Source organism: Triturus cristatus, chromosome 3_1, assembly GCF_964204655.1.
Source record: "Triturus cristatus chromosome 3_1, aTriCri1.1, whole genome shotgun sequence".
Classification (NCBI taxonomy): domain Eukaryota; kingdom Metazoa; phylum Chordata; class Amphibia; order Caudata; family Salamandridae; genus Triturus; species Triturus cristatus.
In genome coordinates, this window is record NC_140583.1 from 204676475 (window position 1) to 204695431 (window position 18957).

Sequence of the window (18957 nt, forward strand, 5' to 3'; positions counted from 1 at the left end):
GTTCCTGGCGCGGAAAAGTTGTGTACAGAACTGACGTCAGCGCACGTGCGCGCATCTAAGGAGCTTCGACGATATCATGTCGGCGACTACGACGCCAGCGACTTACGTGGAGCCACACAACGACGCCTACCGACATGCAGGGGTACTGCTGACGAAAAACTTTCCAGATCCAGTCTGATGCCTGGGGATATTTTAAGGTAAGGAATCTATCACTAACTAATGTCTCTTACAGATACATAGTTACACAAGTAAGTAGCTTGTGCATTAGTGCGTGATTACAGTTTGCATCATGTAATAACATTTCCTTATGGTTCACTGTCGCACACCTTATTAAGTGTCACCACCCATCTGTATTGTTGGGACGTGCACTCTTTTTCCGTGTTTTCAGTGGTAATGTGTACAAAACAACTTGAACTGTGGGAAGGGGGTGATAATGGAATGATGGCAAAATAATACATAAATGGGTTAAGTCTCAGCTATGAGATTGTCACTTGGGCACCCTTGTCATTGTGTTCTGTGGGTTAGTGTGATTCTTTGGCATTTTGGCCATGGCATTCAATAGATTGCGAGGTGGGCATGCCCACCTTTGCTGTGTGTTCGCTCAGAGATGTTTCTTGTTCAGCATCTTAATCTGTTTGTGTTATATGTTTTTAAGGCGCAGCTGTTGCTGAGTCTGGGGGTGACACGTTGTTGGATGAGGGTTAGGCCAGACAGGATCATATCCCAGTTATTGGCTATAAGAATCTTGTGGAGGCCCATTGTGTCTTCTCGTGGAGCGCGGTGCTCTCTGCTTTCGCACAGGTGAGCATTGAGCGTCTCTACATTATTATGTGTGGGGTGTCAGGGGCTTTCCACCGTTTGGTGATCAGCCTCTTCGCTAACCAATGCAGTGGCATGTTGCCAGCTCTGTGGAATTTCCGTCACGTTATGACAGATTTCATTGGGAGAAGATGGAGACATTCATGTAGCATCTGCCTGGTGCCTATTGGAAAAAGGTGACAAGCTGGTTGCAGAGGAAATAGCGATCTGTAGCGCAAACTTTCTGCACCCTAGATGCTGCAGATACTGCCTCACGCAGTGTTAACACCAGTTTCTTGTTCCGCAGACACACTTGATGCTGTGTATCGTATTTTAAAACAGAGGTTCAACACCTCCTCAACATTCCATTCGATGGAGAATATTTGTTTGGTTCCCAGTTGGATGAAATGTTAGAATTTTATTTAAAGAAAGATACCAATATTACTAAGTCTATTGAGTCCCTACAATCCAGCACCACAAGGGCAACTTAGCTCAGGCTACAGCCACAAGGGACTGCAAAAACCACCCAAGGCACCCAGCCACAGACCTACCAGCGGCGGCAGCAGGGCCATTCTTGACCCCCACAATAACAGGAGGTATATTCAAAGCACAACTACGGAGGCAAGCAACAATGGGTAGAGGTAGAGGGTAGAGGGTAGAGGTGGCTCTGGAAAGGGAGACACTGCCTGATAACAGATTACCTGTCAGGGGGTCTGGGTGTGGGAATAAGGGATTTACACTTTCACAGGATGGAAACCACTTGGACACGTGGATACACACAGTAGTTCAACAGGGCTGCGGTCTTGAATTTCACACCACCAGATCCAACATACCCACTCCAAGGTTTCAGTCACCAACTCACTCTTTTACAAGAGGGAAGTTGAAGCCCTCCTTCAAAAGGGTGCCATATTGACAGCAACCATACACCAATAGGAGAAGGGTGTGTATACACAATGTACTTCCTCAGCCCCAGAAAGGATGCAACCCTACAGTCTAGCCTGGATCTCAGGCCACTCAACCAGTTCATCGAGTTTGAGCACTTTAGCATGACAGCTTTGCTGAAAGTCAACCTCTTGCTATAATAAGACTTTATGATGGATGGCGTTTGACCTAAAGGACGACTTCTTCTGCCCATCAGCTGTCCCTCCATTTGTTGTAAGTGTACAGCAATACCAGTTCACAATACTGCCCTTCAAAGTAAAAAAAAAAAAAAAGATCTTAAGTGTCTGGCTGTCGGGGCCATCCTTTTGAGAAGAGTAGACTTCCACATCAGTCTTCTAGACCACCTAGGGTTTACAGCTAATGCAAAGATGTCCCACCTGCAACCTCAGCAGATCCCATAGTTTTTAGAGTAAGTCCTAAGCGCGGTCATGGGGAACGCATACCGTAACCAGCAGAAGGTGATAGCCTTTCAACAGTTGCTGCCTCTTTTTCAGTCTGCACACCCACTAACAAAAAGAACTGGAATGAAACAGCTCAGAAAGATGACATCTTGCTTAGCAATTGTACCCTATGCCAAATTACACATGTGACTTTTAAAGCAGTGACTTGCCAGTCAATACTGCCAAGCGGAGGGTCAATTGGAAGATCCAGTGTTGTTAAAGGTCAGCACTCGGGGCTCTCTGCATTGGCGAAACTGCAACAATTCGTTACTAGGCACCTGACCATTACCTTGATATTAACACTGATGGATCGCTCATAACCTGGGGTACACATCTTTGTGACATAACTGTGTAAGGCAATCTGGATTCACTGGCCATTTACCTTGCGCACAAAGCATTTTTTTACTTATCTGTGGCAAGGTAGTCATTATAAAGACTTACTTGATGGCAGTGTCCTACATACAGACACAAGAAAGCACCCATTCCCTTCTACTGTCCACCCTGGGACAACAAATTGGGCACTGGGCGATTTGTCACAAAATATAGCTCCTAGCGGAACACCTCCAAAGAGTAGACAGCTACCGTTTTAAACCTCCCAGAGGAGTGTATAGTTGTATTGTGTGAAGTGTGTAGACTTGTCTGTCATGCATGCTACGATCTCAAGTGGAAGCATTTTATCCTTTACTGCCTTGTAATTCAATTGGATCCCTTTAGGGTGAAGGCATAGGATATCATTTCCTACCTCTTACTACTGTAGAAAACAGGGCTAGCATATACTTCTATACGTCTTTACTTAGTTGCGGTAGCCCCATACATGCAGAATACAGAATGCTCTTCCCTTTTCAGGATTCCTATAGTCAAAGGTTTTATGTAGGGTCTTAAACGCATCATGCCTCTTAGTACACCCACAGCATTTACTAGGAACATATATGTGGTTCTCCATAGGTGCTAGGACCACCTGTTGAACCTTTCCATTAATCGGAATTTAAGTTCCTTTCATGGAATATCTCTTTTTTTTGTAACTATAACTTCCTTTCTGTGTATTAGTGAGTTACAAGCACTTACTGTTCATGAGCCATTTATTCAAGTACATAGGGGCAGACTGGTCCTTCTTACTAATCCCTAGTTCTTACCTAAAGTTGTTTCTCCTTTCCATTTGAAACAGACTATTGACCTCCCTGGTTTCTTTCCACAACCTGATTCGGTTGCAAAGTGAGCCTTGCACACACTAGATGTTAAACAGGCACTTGTGTATTAAAAACGTATAGGTTAGAGTCTTTCTATTAGACTAACAAGCTCTTTGTTGCCTATTCTAGACCATACAAGGATCAACCAGTCTCAAAAACAGGCATTGACAGATGGATTGTAAAATGTATTCACTCTTGTTCCTCTAAGAATAAGAGAGTGCACTTAGTTCCTCCTAGGGCACATTGTTTATGTAAAAAGGAGGCTATCATGGCATTCTTGCACAACCACTTCTTAGGTGATACGTGAAAGTCAGAAAAGTCTCAACACCATACACATTTACAAAAGAGTAGTGTGTGGACATACCAATGTGCCAGCAACCTATGGCTGGTCAAACTGTGTTAAGAACTTTATTTCAAACACCTGCCTGTGTCCTCTGCTGGGAGGAAGCTACTTGTCTAGTCAATGCAAAACATGTGTATCTACAGCCATACATGCTACAAAGGGAAAATGTTACTTGCCTTACGAGCATCTGTTTCTAGTGTGTAGTGCTGTAGATGTACGTGTGACCTCCCTCCCCAGTAGCTGGCAGTGATTGCACATGTTTTTAATGATCACCATACTTTACTTACCTCCCTACGGTGCACAGAGCACATATAATTACTCTTACAGAGATGCTACCCCTAAAGGAGGTTGAGCTTCCAGAATGAGATTATTGAAAAGGTATGTGTTATACTATCATGTCTTTCCAAATTACCTCCCTACTGATGTGATGCAGTGAAACTGCAAAATGTGGCACCAGAATATATGGTGCACAGCCTGAATTGAGGTTTCAGGAACCAGAAACAGCCTTTTCTTCCTTCCCTTTTAAGATGGTAACTCTGGGCAACAACCTGTGTCGAATCCATGTTTGCAATAGGCTGTGTGGTATGACCCTAAATGATGCATACTTTAAGATCCCAGCGTAGTCTCCATACATGAGAGGTTGACTGGCAGTGAAAGATGCAATCCTTCAGGTGCAGCTCCTCACCTTGAATTTTCATTTAGAGGAAAGCAGCTATTGCCGCCCATGTTCATCTGCTCTTCCAGTCTAGTCCATCTGTGAATTTAAAAAAGTAATCTTCCACGAACACCTGCAAGTTCCCTAATCATAGCAGTGCTGGACATGTAGGGGTTGATGCCCTAGGGAAAGGGCCCTAGTCCCTCATTAAAAAAGAGAACACTTTTTCACCAAACCGTCTATCACTGTTTGGTAGTTTCATAGCCCGGGGCATGTGGTGTGAGAATGTGGAAGATAGAGTTGCATCTTGCTTTTTATTGGGATAACAAATACATTCTCTGCCAATCCTGCCCCCTATCTTGCAGGAGATTACGAAACATCTTTTTTGATGGTGTATTAAGGCTCATCTGTTGGTGAATCTCTCCTTCAATACACCCAAACCTTGGATGTCAGTTACCATCTGTTTTTGGGTATACATTTGCGGATCTTCATAAGTTCTCTGGCTGTACAACCTTTGGTCCCCAGCCGTTTTCCTTCTCACCATCAACATGCTGCAGCTGAAGGCAGTCTTGTAAGCCCTAAGCACGTTCTCGCCTTCTCTGTGTGATGAAAACAATCTTGATCTTCAGAGAAAGGACAACACACATTTTTTATTTTATCATGCATTAAAGCAGCACGCATTTGGACTATCTCCGCTTCCTTCTTAGATATTTGTGGAACTGGGGCTCTCTTAATGACCAAGAATATTGGTCATGGCCTGAGCTGGATGTGTTATGAAAGAGCCTAGCCAGGGGAACTTTGGCCTAGTTCATATATAATACAGATTGGAATGCAACCAAGAGAACTGTGCTAAAGTGATTCCTAAGAGGTGTTTAATACACCATTGTTTTTTACTTTTTAAATGTCATTTTTGTTCTATATGAAGTGCCTTAATACTCTATAATCAAGAAGCATCATATAAAACAGTTAAATAAAGAAAGTATTGTCTGATTCAAAAAGTAGTTACTTAAAGTTGGTCTGATTTTATTATACAGTAATGTTTAGTTTTGTAAATTCAATTTGACACGTGCTATGTAGGACTTCTAATCTAATACCATTGGTCCCTTATATTTTACTCTGGATGAATAAGAGTTGCCCCCCAGTGCCCTTTAGGGGAAAAGGAGACAAAACAAAAGTGTGAACTGGAGAGCCAAAGAAGGAAAAGTTAAAAACCAACATCCTACCCCCCTTTTGAGTGTACTGTCTAATACCACCTCTTCCCCTGCTCATTGTCCCACTTGCAGACTACTTCCATACTAAATATATCCATTCCTGTGCATTTTGTGAATGTCTGAAAATCCTTTCTTTGTCTTCCAGATTGTTGACTGTTAGGATCAGACGTCTGAGAACACAGTTGCAGAAACTGAATGTTAGACATACATGGGTTAAAAACGTTTCAAATAATATCTTGATATTTATATTTAGGAATTCATCAAGTTCAGGATTTTAAGTCCACAGATATTACACTCAATGCTTTTTCACCAAGTCCACACCTCTTACAAATGTTCTTTAACTTTTTTTTTTATTCCACCCAAAGCTCTGGATTACCTTAACTATTACTGGGCTAGGACTAAGAACCTTAGGACCTCTAGTACTTTATCACCTATGATGGACCCTGGCATGGAGGGCGCTCTCTAAGATATTAATTGCTTGTTGTGTGATCGCCTCCATTCTACATAGTCGTTAGTTTACCCGTTTCCTTTCTGGCTTATTGGCATATCGCCTGGTCCAATGTGACATGTATTGCTTTTCTGCCTGGTCTGTCCTTGATTGACATCTGCATGTAATGTAATATAATGTAATGTAAAGGACACTTAATATAGCGCTCCTATCACTCCAAGGAGTATCTACATCATGGATCTCTGCTCGAAAGCTCTCTTTGACCAAGCCACGTTAAAAAAACCTGTGTGGTTAGAGCGCAGATATTAGTAAGGTTGTCGTGCCCTCTTGCTTATCCTTGATTTTTACTCTACCCATTACCATTAAGAAGGGGGCAATTAGTTGTCCCAACAAATAGAAAGACTCACCTTTCTGGCACATTTACTTTCCTGCGGTCGACTTGCTCTCCATTTCCCTCTCTTGCATTAGGTATAACGAGAGAGAAAAGGACTGAGGTATGGGATCTAATAAACATGTTAAAAGATGAAACTTGTATTTAGTCCGCGCCTCGGACTGATAGCTTTCACTTTTGCTTTGAAAACTGTACTGATGAGTTGTCTTTGGATTTAGGACGTCTCATGATTCTGCTTATCTGGTCGTTCTGCACATCTCTTTAGGTTTGCATTTCGATATAATTGTATTAGCTGTGTATCTTTCTTTTGGCAGCTGAATCGTTGAATACTTTGTACTTTGTTAGTGTTTGGAAGAATCAGGCAGGTGCTGTTACTGTTTATTTAGTTTTGGGTTTTCTGTTGCATGACCGACTCAGTTGAGTTTCCAGATTGTTTCACCAATGCATACAGCCACCCTGTGTTCTAATATCCACAGTGAAGTGTTAAGAAAGACAAAGCAAAATGACCTGTCTAAAGTCTATATTATCATGTATCCTAGTAGTATTCTATGCACACATCTTTAATCTTGCAGACATTTCTGTTTCCTGGATTTTGTACAGTAATCTGAAACTTGCCTCTTCCAGGTTGTGTTGATCAATGCCATTAAGGATGTGGCCAAGGCCCTTGGTGACCTAATTGGTGCTACAAAGTGCGCTGCTGGAAAACCAGCTGACGACCCATCCATGTACCAGCTCAAAAGTGCAGCCAAGGTGTGTATGGGTGTACATTTTCATGTATAGAGTGCATGTATATCTTCAGTAACATGTGCGAAGATTGTTTTTTGTCATAAGGTAACCCAATGCCCTTCCAAACACTGCACATTAGCTGGTAAGAATTGGTTCTCTGTACATGTCTGGTGCAGGAGAATGGTACTGTGGTTGAAATGTCTCCACAATGTCTGTAAATCACAACCAGTATTTTACAGTACTGTATTTTTACTCAGATTTTGTATTGAATGAACACGAACTAACCTTCTACAATTTAAACAAAGTGTACGTTTTCAATTTAAGAAGTACTAATGTTAGAGCAAGGCATCACACAAAAAACGCCTGCCTCTTAGTTTGAAAGAAACGGTGGCAGCATTTTCTTTCAAGTGCCCGTACTTTTATAAACACTGCCATGCAATTCCAAAAGTAACTATCCGGGTTTGCAATTTGAGGTGCATGAGATCTGTGTTCTGCCTGATTAGGTCACTTTTCATGTGCTGCCTTTAGATCATAGCAGTATTCTGATTTTTTCCTTTAATTCTCTGAAGCTACAAAATGAGCATTCTCATGCAAATGTGTGTATCCATGGCAACTGCTTGTTTTCTGCAATGTAATACCTCGATAAGAAGCGTCAGGGGGCATTGTCCGCATGTAAGATGACTATGGACAATATTTGCTTCCGTTGCAGGATGCGAGAGAAACTCGGTGGTGGGGATGCTAGTGACCACATCAATGCTACCCAATAGTAGTATATACTGTTGTTTTGGTCTTGTAGGAAGGATCTTGTTACTGCGATGAATAATAAATAAATGTTCATAGGTGGCCCACGGGGGATGCAGGAAACCTCATACTTGGGCCCATGGTGCTCAGGAGATGTCAAGTTCTTCACTAATGCTGTTGGCAGCAAAGCATGTGGCTTACCCGTGTGTTAAACTATTGCTATTTTCATATATGAACACCAGTTACTCTTCTCTACATCACTACATTTAGGGAATTTGGACGAACATTGATATCTTCTGAATTTTAACAGATGTATTTCATTTCTTTAGAAGGTTCTTCGCTCGATGTAGCTTTTCTAAAAACATTTAGATTTAGAAAGCTCCTAGCCGACCCGCATAGTAAGTTGGCCGTGAATCCCTATTCCGACTATTTCCTATGTAAAGCGTCTATGTTTCTTAACTGATTTGAAGGCCTGCTTCACGAACAGTCCCTGAACATGAATCAAAAGCGGGAAAAATCTTCTTGAAATGTTACCATCCTGAGAGTGTCATCAGAAGGCTAATGGTCTGATTGACCCTGGTTTAGCCTGTACTGTCACGATCCATATGTAGATACAATAACTGGAAGAAACAGGAAGCTGAAGAAACAGGAGAATAACAAAAAACCTTCAGTGTTGTTCCTTCTTTAATAGGGAGTTGGTGCACAGGGCCTGACATTAAGTATTGGATTTGCTTATGCTCCCTCAAACTAGGCCTCTCCTCTAGGTCTTCTGGCATAATGCTGCTGGGTTGGGTCTTGAAAGTGCATTGTCTCTGACATCCTTAAGCAACATTTTCCGTGACTTCTGGAATATTGGTTCATTTAGCAGTGCTTAAGGGCCCTGATTGTGAAATGCTTCAGCAGGTTGCTGCACTGGTTCATTGAGCAGATGGAACTATTGGAATCCTGGTGACCTGACATAGTTGGTAATATCTTTGTTCTTCAATTTCCACTTTTGCTGTGCCGACAAAATAAGCTATTGCTTCTCCTAAAGCTACTTCCAAATCCTATATTTGCAGCAATTGATTCCTCATTTAGGCACCTGCTATCTCGTGAAGCGGTTATGCCTACACCTTCTTTACATATCGGATTTTTAACCCTATATAATTGATCAATAATGGGCGGTTATGCCTTGTTAGAGGTGTCTGTAATGTACTGTGATTTCTTGGCTGTAGAAATGCTAGTGTACAGGTTCATTGATAGACGATGCAGAAAAGACTGTGTCTTATTTATGAAATGTGTTTTTTAGCACATGTGGGTTGCATAGTTGATGATGTTAGATCCGTACATAGTTGTCACTTGATAACCAACAGTACGGAGCATTTGACATAAATGCATTTGGGCTCTAAGGGAGCCAGTGAAGTTGGCTGTGGATGTAAATGCATGTGAATGTATCTGTGTACACGACAGTTTGTGCTGAAGCATTTTTAATTTTCTGTCAACACTGGATCGGCTTTGTGGAAAAGACCAATTTACATGCTACTTACCAAATAAACCTAAGAAATGATAATAGTACACTCTGGGGCAGCTTGATGCTTCTGGTTTAGGAAAGGGTGGATTGGGCAGGGTGGTCTGATATCTTGCTTGCTTGAGTTGCTTAGGAGTCATTATACATCATGGGTGATGCTAGTACACAGGGTCTATCTATAGTCGGCTTTGTCCCTACCTTCGGCTTCTGAGCCATTTCTGTCTAAGTCATTTTGACTCTGTTTATGGCACCTCGTTGTGTTCCTTTTTAGTTGTTATTCCCACTGTGCAGTTTGCTTGCAGTTTGCTGTCTTTGGATATCATTTGATAGCAGTGAAATCAAAATCCAGTATGGAGCAGTGTGTCAAGCGGAGTTTTATGTCGGTGGTCAAAAGTAACATGACCAGAGCTGATCCTGTGTTTAGGCAGTGCGCGAAGCATACAGTCCTTCAAGAGCTATATGGGATAGTCACTGTTGAGACACTTTTACCTCCAATATCCAGATAGTGAATGAGTCCTTCAGCGTATTGTGGTTATTCCAGTTATCCAGCATGACCCAGGTGCGCCAGCTAAGAGTTGAGGCTTTTATCTGCAGTTTTAAGAAGTTGCTCTTGGCTGAAGCAGTCTGGTAAATAATTCTGGGTATTTTTACAACTGTATGTTTGCCACTGTTAAATTTTGTATATTTACTTGTATTGTTTTCTTCAAAGGTAAAGTTGTTCTGCAGTTAAATGTTCTTGTTTTTTCAAACAAGTCATCTCTGAGTTTTGCGTCAACTGAGCGAAGGAATAACTTGTTCTCCTCATCTCTCACTGATGGATAAACCATTTCACTAGCTCGACCCCTGGCAGAGCCTGGACTGCTATTTCTCCAGTGCAAGGGCCATCACAGTGAACAGGCATGACTCACTGGATACGCTGAGGTTTCTTAGAACGATGATACAAAAGAGAGGAAGATAAAAAAGATATGAGTTGGAAGCGAAAGGTAGTAAACCATGATAAAGGGAGAAAGCGGGCGTGAAGCATCGGAAGGAAGAGGCATGAGGCGGGATCAAGACTGGACAGGCTTAGTATTCCGCACTGTTGACATTTGGCAGTACCGGCACGAGAGGTCTAGTAATTCACTTTGAGAGCCTCCACTTTTTTTAAATACAAATTAAGCAATTTGAAGTACTTATTCTGACAACCACATGGCTTTTGCCTCCTTGATTCGTAGGATATTGATCCTGGTGATCTGCAGTGTAAGTGGTTTGCCAGTAATAGCTGTCTTCGGTGGTAATCATGTTCAGACCAGTTCTGACCAAGCAACCTAAATAAAGCTCTGAGGCAGGTGGTATATTGTTTAAGGTTCTTCTGGTAGCAGCCTGCAGATCACATGACCACTGCCAGTGAGCCTTTCCACTGCAAATGTTGCAGTCCCCTTTTTGGAGTCAACTTGTTAGATGACCTGAAATATGTGAGCAGCTGAGAGGTGTGATGCAGCGCGGAACCTGGGTAACGGGAATCAGGACCAAACCCCATACCAAATATCCTCCCTTCATCACAGACCAAATATCACATTAACACATTCACTCCTACAATCATTGGTGGGGCCCATAACACCAACATTCACACTTCACTTCTCACTGGCCTGCACTTACAGGAGAGATGAAACAGGAGAGATGAATGTTCCAAGTGCTGACATGAAAGGAATACCTTATAACCTATAGAGAGAAATTTATTTACTCATTTATACACTAATATCCTTACCCCTACAGATCTCAATCCTAAGCATTAAGATACTCCTCCCACGTGATCAATGGATCATTTAATTGGATTAGTATGGTGATTTAGACCAGCTAAAAACACATTTAATATCTTGATTTTTACCTCCCTCAATAAATGACAAAACGCATTTTCTTGTTAATCAATATTTGTTTATCTAATTATCGCAAGAATTTTAGTTCCATCTATTAAATTTTATTAAACCACAGAACATCATATTTACCTAATCTGGCTAATAGTCATCCTCTAAGTCATCAAATTTAGTCGTCAATCAGTCGGAATTCGAAAATTCTTCATGAAGCACGCTACAATCCCAAATATGGACAAGGACCAGAGACGTGCAAGCATCTATCAGTGCGCAGTTCATCAAGGAAATGGGCCGCATTTAGTCTGTCAAAGATTCAGGAACGCAGCAGTCACGTAGCGTCACCGTCGACTCCGTCAGCAAAAGCAAAGCACGCACGGACATACATTTCCTCTCTATTCTATCGTCATTTTTATAATAAAAGTGAAGTCAAGTTGTTACAATTTTCAGAATTTGGGCTTCTCCCATTGGTCGATTGGGATCGTCCGGTGAGGTTTCTCACAGTTCAGGAGGTTATGTCACTGTACATGATCTTTCCGGTTCCTTGTATCTGTCCATTCTTAGTGTACTTGGCGGGCTTCCCACCGTGGCCTTGCTTGGGCACAGTGAGACTAGGGTCATGTCGAGGCCACAGGAACATGTTGTAGCGCAGGCACTCTTCGCCCAAAACCTCGTGGAATGGTGGCCATCGCGTCGTGTTACGTCAGTGGCCATCTTTGCTTTGAGGCCCAAAGGGCAACTTAAGCGAAACAAACACAAAAGAGTAATTAATACATAGAAATAATAAATAAAATGTTAAACCTTCACTAATTCCCCTATGTGCTTGTAATTATCTAGCGTATAGCGACATTCAAAGCGTTCATATTCACCCATTGATGTCATCTGGTGCGACATTACGAAAACATCACAGAAGCAACATATATCATGCGATATTCTATTTTCTACTGTTAGTATGCGTACATATGTTAATTACAAATTATTTAGCCATGCAAAATGCAAATCCCACGTGTATTTCGTACATTATTAATGTTGATTAAACTTCATGCAAACACATTAATAGTATTATAATTAATAGATTATTCTAATCAGTATAGGCATGCAGAATAGGGGGGGGGTATACAAAATGTTGTACTACCTGCTCCATCAATCCCCCCTTTGGTGATTTTATCACCACACCATTAAAATTTTGTATTACTTTTCATGGAGTTGAAATTAGTTCTTGCTTTTGTTTTTACATCTCAGTCTCCCCAATTTCTTCTCTTCTGGCTGTCTTATACATGTTTTCTTTTACTTCTTCTAATTCTATTTCTTCAAATTCCCTCTCGTTTCTTATCCTTTCTTCTTAAATTTTCTCTTTTTAACTTTTTCTGAATTTTCTTCTTTTTATGACAGAGGCATCCTAATCTTAATATTAATACTAAGAAAATCATACATGTTAATGGGAATAATATTTTACCTAAAAATGTACTACCTAGGTTTACTAAGAAATGTTTAATAGAAGATATTTTCTTTACAATCTTTTCCCAAACACCTTCAACCTCCAGTGGTGCAATTTCATCATGCAGATCAGTTATATTTTTAATATAAATTTTCAAGTCTTTACTTTCGTCTGGAATGTAAGTACAACAATGTTTAACTTTCAGCATTCCACAGACTCCACCCTCTTTTGCCAATAATATATCAAGGGCAAGTCGATTTTGCATTACCATGGCACGCATGGCAACCATTTCAGTGTTTACCAACAAAAATCCTCCAGCGGTGCTTGTTGACAAGCGATCCACTACTGTTGATAGTCTTCTAATTTTGTTTGCATCCAGAGATATTCCCACTGCTGGTATCAATGCTCCAAAGATATCGCCTACAATTTCTGACCAAGATTCTCTCTTTCTACATGCTAAATAACTACCTAACTTATGTACACCATCTTCTCCTCTTCCCATATGAAAAATCTTTGGGAAAACCAGGCCTACATAACATGTGCCATACCAATGGTCTGGCAAACGATAATACGCCTTGCTCCCGCAGATAAAGTATTATCCAGGAAAAACTGGATCTCTTCCTCCTTTAAATCCCCATCCACCCATGATTCGGTATGTACCATGGCACTCAGTGTTACCTACAAAGTAATTATCATATGCAGTTTGATTCCTTCTAATACACAATTTCCCTTTCTGAGGCCAGTCTAAAGCCATAGTTGGACTAGCTTCTCCCTTCAAGTGTTTTTCCATTCCAACATCCCAATCTGTCTTTTCCACCTTTCCCTCAGATGCTTTCCTTTGCATTTTTAATCTCCTTTCTTCAACCATATCCAAAAATGTCTTTTCTTCTTTCTTTAAACTGCAAGTCAAATTATTTCTAAAAATATATTCTAGTGTTAGTTCTTTAGTCTCTAGGAAAAACTCACCTAATACCTTTGCAGGTTTTACCTTATTTAGCTTGTTAATTGATGGTACTTGTAAAAATATGTTATCTACATCTGAAAAATAATACTCTAACTTCCCTGTTTGGTCAAATAAACTAGCTATTACACTATATGTTATTCCATAAGTAACTGGAAGGTGGTGATAAGTCACTCCCTCCGATACAGGTAACTGCATACAAACGTAGCAGTCCCTTACGTCCATTGTCATTACATATTCATACAGTAAACAGTAATTTCGAAAATACATTGATAGAAAAATCAGTTATAGACCTGCCTTTATGCAAATAATTTCTATCTATTTTAGTCGGTACTACCTTCTGAATCTTTCCTATATTAGTTTTGTTTTCACTGTGTCCTTCTATTGTGTCAATGGTAACTTTAAATGAGATCATCAGAGCTAATATACTCCACAGAAGCATTAGTAATCCTGTACAACAACACATTTTACACCATTGCTTCAAAAATATAAATCTACTTTTTCTACTGTCTGTGTTTGCCATTTCTGTAAAAATGAGCAGTGTCTTTTGACTTAGCCTCTTCTACTTCACAACTAGTTTGTCTAACCCAAGGCTCTAAGCATCTACTTGGTTCTGTTCTACCAGTTTTTATCTTTTTCCCGTATGTTATTGTCTTTCCCTTAGCAGCTTTCTTGTCTCATTCAGTTTGGCATCTCATCGTCCTTCACCTTTCCTTCGTGATCTGAATACAGAATTTCCTGAACATCCGTTTCTTCTCCAATATCGGACAAGATAGCTCTCAGGATTTCCGATTCCTCGTCTTCCTCAACCACTTCCGGTACAGTCACCTCTGGGTTTCCTTGGCTATCCGCCTCTTCTTTTATTTCAGGCAGGGCCACATATGTCCATTCCGGCGACTTATACTTCTGGTTAGGTTTCCTCGTTCTTTTGCTTTCTCCAATTACAAGTATTTCTTCGTCTTTTGATTTCTCTTGACTTGCTACTTCATTCACCTGTTCAGCTCTTGGTGAATTTACTCGTGTCAATCGATATCTCAGCCTTTTTATTTTGTTTGGCCATCTTCGTCTTTTGCTGATCTTTTGAGTTTACTTCCTTTATCATTCTTTTCAGTTCTCCAAGCTCTCTTTCTTAAGACTCTACCTTCTGGTACTTCATCTTCGCTTTCCTCCGACTCTGTTTCAACTTGCTTTTTACTTTCAACAGCTTTTCTTTCCACCACTTCTTTCGTTTTCCCTACTTCTGTCCCTCCTCGAGTCTCCTGCACGCAATCTTCCTGCTGACTACTTGTCCCTTCCTCTAACTGGATGTTGGAGTTCCCTACACCTCCTCGGGGGTCTTCCGCAAGAATCTTTCCCTCTCTCTCTATATCTGGCACCTGTCCATCTAATTTTGTTGTTTCAGGTGGAATTTCTCTCAATTTTTCATCTGGAACTTCTCTCTCAGCAATTTCTTTATTTGTCTTTTCACTGTCTTTTTCTTTTCTCAAACGTTGAGTTCCTTGTTCAGTCTCCGAGTCTGTGCTGGTATCAGAAATCTGTAACCTTCTCCTCAGGCAAATACTTCTTGGGACAAAAGTTAGATCTCACTCTGATTCCCCCCTTTCAGGGTTTTCTTTTGTTCTTGTCTCTTCATCATCTGATTCAGTACTAGATTCTGTTTCATCAAAATATTCTCTTTCTGTGCTATCGACTGGATTTGGAATTCTCAGTGTGTTACTTGCATGAATCCAGTTCTTGATTCCAGCACACTTCACAGCTGTTGTTGTAGTCAAAATCACTTGTCGTGGTTTTCCCCACCTTGGGACCAAACAGTTTCTTCTTCTGTGTACTTTGATTCTTACCCAGTCAGTCCCCTGGGCTCAGATCATGAGCTTGCTTCTTTTCAAGGGTGGTGGCATCCGCTCCAACCTGATGAAACACAGAATGAACTGCGTCAGCCAGGCTTTTACAGTAATCCAACCTATTTCATCAGTTATAGGCAACAGCTTGTTGACTGGTATGAACACATGACGCATTGCTCTACCCATGATAATTTCATGGGGGCTCAACCCTGTTGTTCTGTCTGGAATTGATCTAATAGTCATGAGTACTAGAGGCAAGACATCAGGCCATTTCATACCCGTGGCTAAACACATTTTTCCTATCCTGTTTTTGATAGGACCATTCATTTGTTCCACCACACCAGAAGCCTCTGGGCGATAGGCACAATGTAATTTTTGTCGTACATTCAATGCTTCACAAATCAATTTTATGATCTCATTATGGAAATGTCATCCTCGGTCTGATTCAATTGTTACTGGGAAACCGAATCTGGGAATACATTCTTTCAAAAGCAATTTTGCCACTGTGATTCCATAATTTCTTGTCGTTGGGAATGCTTCTACCCATCTAGAAAACAAACAGACCATAACTAGAACATACCTCAACCTGTTACAGGGAGGCATTTCAATGAAATTTACTTGCATTCTGGTAAAAGGCCCTCCTTCTCGACCTATTGTTCCTAGACTCACCACCGTTTTTCTTCCAGGGTTGTATTGCTGACATATAAGGCATCTCTGGCAAAGACTTTCTGCTACAAATCTGAATTTTGCATTGTACCAGGTCTGCTTAAATGACCTGATCATAGCATCTCTCCCTATGTGTCCCTGACCATGATACATCCGTGCCATGGCAGACATCATGCTATCAGGCATAACTGGTCTTCCATCCCGATAGACCCACACATGATCCTTCTCCCTCGGTGCACATCCTGCTTTTACCCACTGCTCCATTTCCTCATCTCCTGCTTCTTCCTGCAATTTCCTTACTTCCTCCCAGGTACCCACAATGTTAGTAAACATTAAGGTGCAAGAAGTCACTTCCTTCTCCCTCGATTAATGGAATTCTGATTTCGTGCACAGTATTGGGCCATATCATTGGCGTATTTGTTGCCGATGGCGATGTAATAGCTAGACTGACTATGTGCAGCACACTTCACAACAGCCAATTGCTTAGGCAGCTGTATCGCCTCAAGCAATTTTCCAACCACTTCAGCATTCTTAATAGTAGTTCCACTTGATGTCAAAAATCCTCTCTGTAGCCATATTTGGCCAAAGTCATGCACCACACCAAAACCATACTGACTATCAGTTATCACAGTCACTCTCACACTCTTCACAATCTTGCATGCTCTAGTCAAAGCAACAGGTTCAGCTACTTGGGCTGATCTTACTCCTTTCAGGTAGGATGCTTCCGTTACTGCTGCAACTGTGCACACTGCATATGCTGCACTCAACATGCCATCATCTGGTCTCAGACAAGAACCATCTACAAACATCACAAAATTACTTTCTGGCAATGGTACATCTTTTATGTCCGGACGTGGTTTGGTACAGAAGTCGAGTACATCCAGACAATCATGATCTGCTTCATCTCTGACTTCCACATTCTCAGCATCAGGCAGCAACATTGAAGGATTCACATTCAAGCATCTCTCAAGGCTCACATTCGTTGCATCTAATATGACTTTCTCATACTTAGTCAGCCGACTATGTGTCATGTACTGAGTGCGACTCCTTGTTAAAAGGATTGCCACATCATGAGGTACAAACACTTTCACAGGATATCCCATCACAATTCCTTCACTCTGTTCCAAATTTCGACAGGTAGCAGCCACTGCTTTCAAGCACCCAGGTAAGGCTACAGCTACTGGGTCTAGAATTGATGAAAAGTATGCAATTGGTCTCCTCAGTTTTCCATGCTTCTGTATTAATACAGAAAGTGCACATCCATTCCTCTCACTGCAATACAGGGCATTCCCAATGCTGGCGCTTCACACAAACCATGTCTCAATCATTTAAAAGCTGCCAATTCCTCTTTGTTCAAATCAATGGGATCTCTCACATCATTTCTTGTCAAACGTACCAAAGGCTTTGCAATCAGGGAGAAATTGCTTATCCGCTGGCGACAATATCCAACCATTCCAAGAAACATTCTCACCTCTCTTTGCATCATGGGGTCTCTCATTCCTTTTATGATCCTGAATCTGTCTATTGTTATTTTCCTCAGTCCTTCTTCGATGTTATGTCCTAAATAATGTACTTCCTTTTGGCAAAATTGTAACTTTGATGGTGACACTTTAAGTCCTCAATCAGCCATATAATTCAGCAAGGCTATAGTGTCCATTACACAAGCTTCACGAGTCTTCGACACCACAAGAAGGTCGTTGATATATTGTACAAACACTGAATTCTCTGGCATCTCTAGACTTTCTAAGGATTTCTTCAATATCTGATTAAATATTGAGGGGCTTTCTGTATACCCCTGTGGAATTTGGCACCAAGCCAAAATACGTTCGCCAAAACGAAACACAAAAATGTGCTGGCTGTCATGGTGCAATGGAATGGAAAAGAAAGTATGGCATAAATCAATCACAGTGTACCATTCTGCATCATGGGGAATCTGATACAAAATCACAGATGGATTTGGTACAATAGGACAACATGACACAACAATTTTGTTTATCTTTGTCACATCTTGTACTATCCGGAACTTTCCATTAGGCTTTTTCAGTCCCATAATCGGGGAATTACATGGACTACTCATTATTTCTCTCAAAATGCCTTGTTTTATCATTTTCTCAATTATTGGAGTAACTCCTTCAACTATCTCAGGTGTCAGTTTATATTGAGGGACATTTGGATAGCTTATTCCTTCCTTCACTGTTATTTTTACTGGGTCCACATTTCCCATTAGTCCCACATCTTCTCCCGTGAAATCCCAGATTTCTGCCTTTACAGTCTGTTTCAGTTCCTTGGGTAATTCATCAGGGTTAAATACAGCATAGGCTTCAGTAACCTCAGTTTCCCTGTTTGCCATAGTCATCTTATACAGCACATCTTCATCAGGTGTCTCAAATGCTATACCATCAGGGGTACAGAAAATAGTGCAATTCATTTTGCACAGAAGATCCCTACCTAACAAATTTACAGTACTTGTATCGCACACAACAAAGCGGTGCATTTCCGAGAATTTCCCTATGCTAACTTTCACTGGTTCTGTAAGATACGTTTTAATCTGTCTGTTGGATACACCAACTACTTGGATTGTTTCATCCGAGAGAGGAAGATTCTTAACATCAGCTGACCTAACAGTTGATCGAGTAGCACCAGTATCTACTAGGAAAGTAATATTTTCATTATTTATCTTTCCATCCACAAATGGGCCTGTCTGGTCTACTTCTAGAGTTGCGCCAAGTACGCACTCTTCTTCCATCCTTCGGCACCGTCAATAACCTTCTTGTGACTCGCTCTCATCGCGTTGTAGCCAATACTGCGAAACAGC

General features: G+C 41.1%; 1 protein-coding gene across 7 annotated transcripts in view; it reads left to right on the forward strand.

Moving 5' to 3' along the window:
- The window catches only part of TLN2 (talin 2), a 1262084-nt gene that overhangs the window by 1098453 nt on the left and 144674 nt on the right, over positions 1-18957 (forward strand). For all 7 annotated transcript variants that reach the window (XM_085643650.1, XM_085643649.1, XM_085643651.1 and 4 more), the window contains one exon: positions 7040-7165. In XM_085643650.1, coding sequence (XP_085499776.1) covers positions 7040-7165 — 126 coding nt within the window. The remainder of the gene's footprint in view (positions 1-7039; positions 7166-18957) is intronic.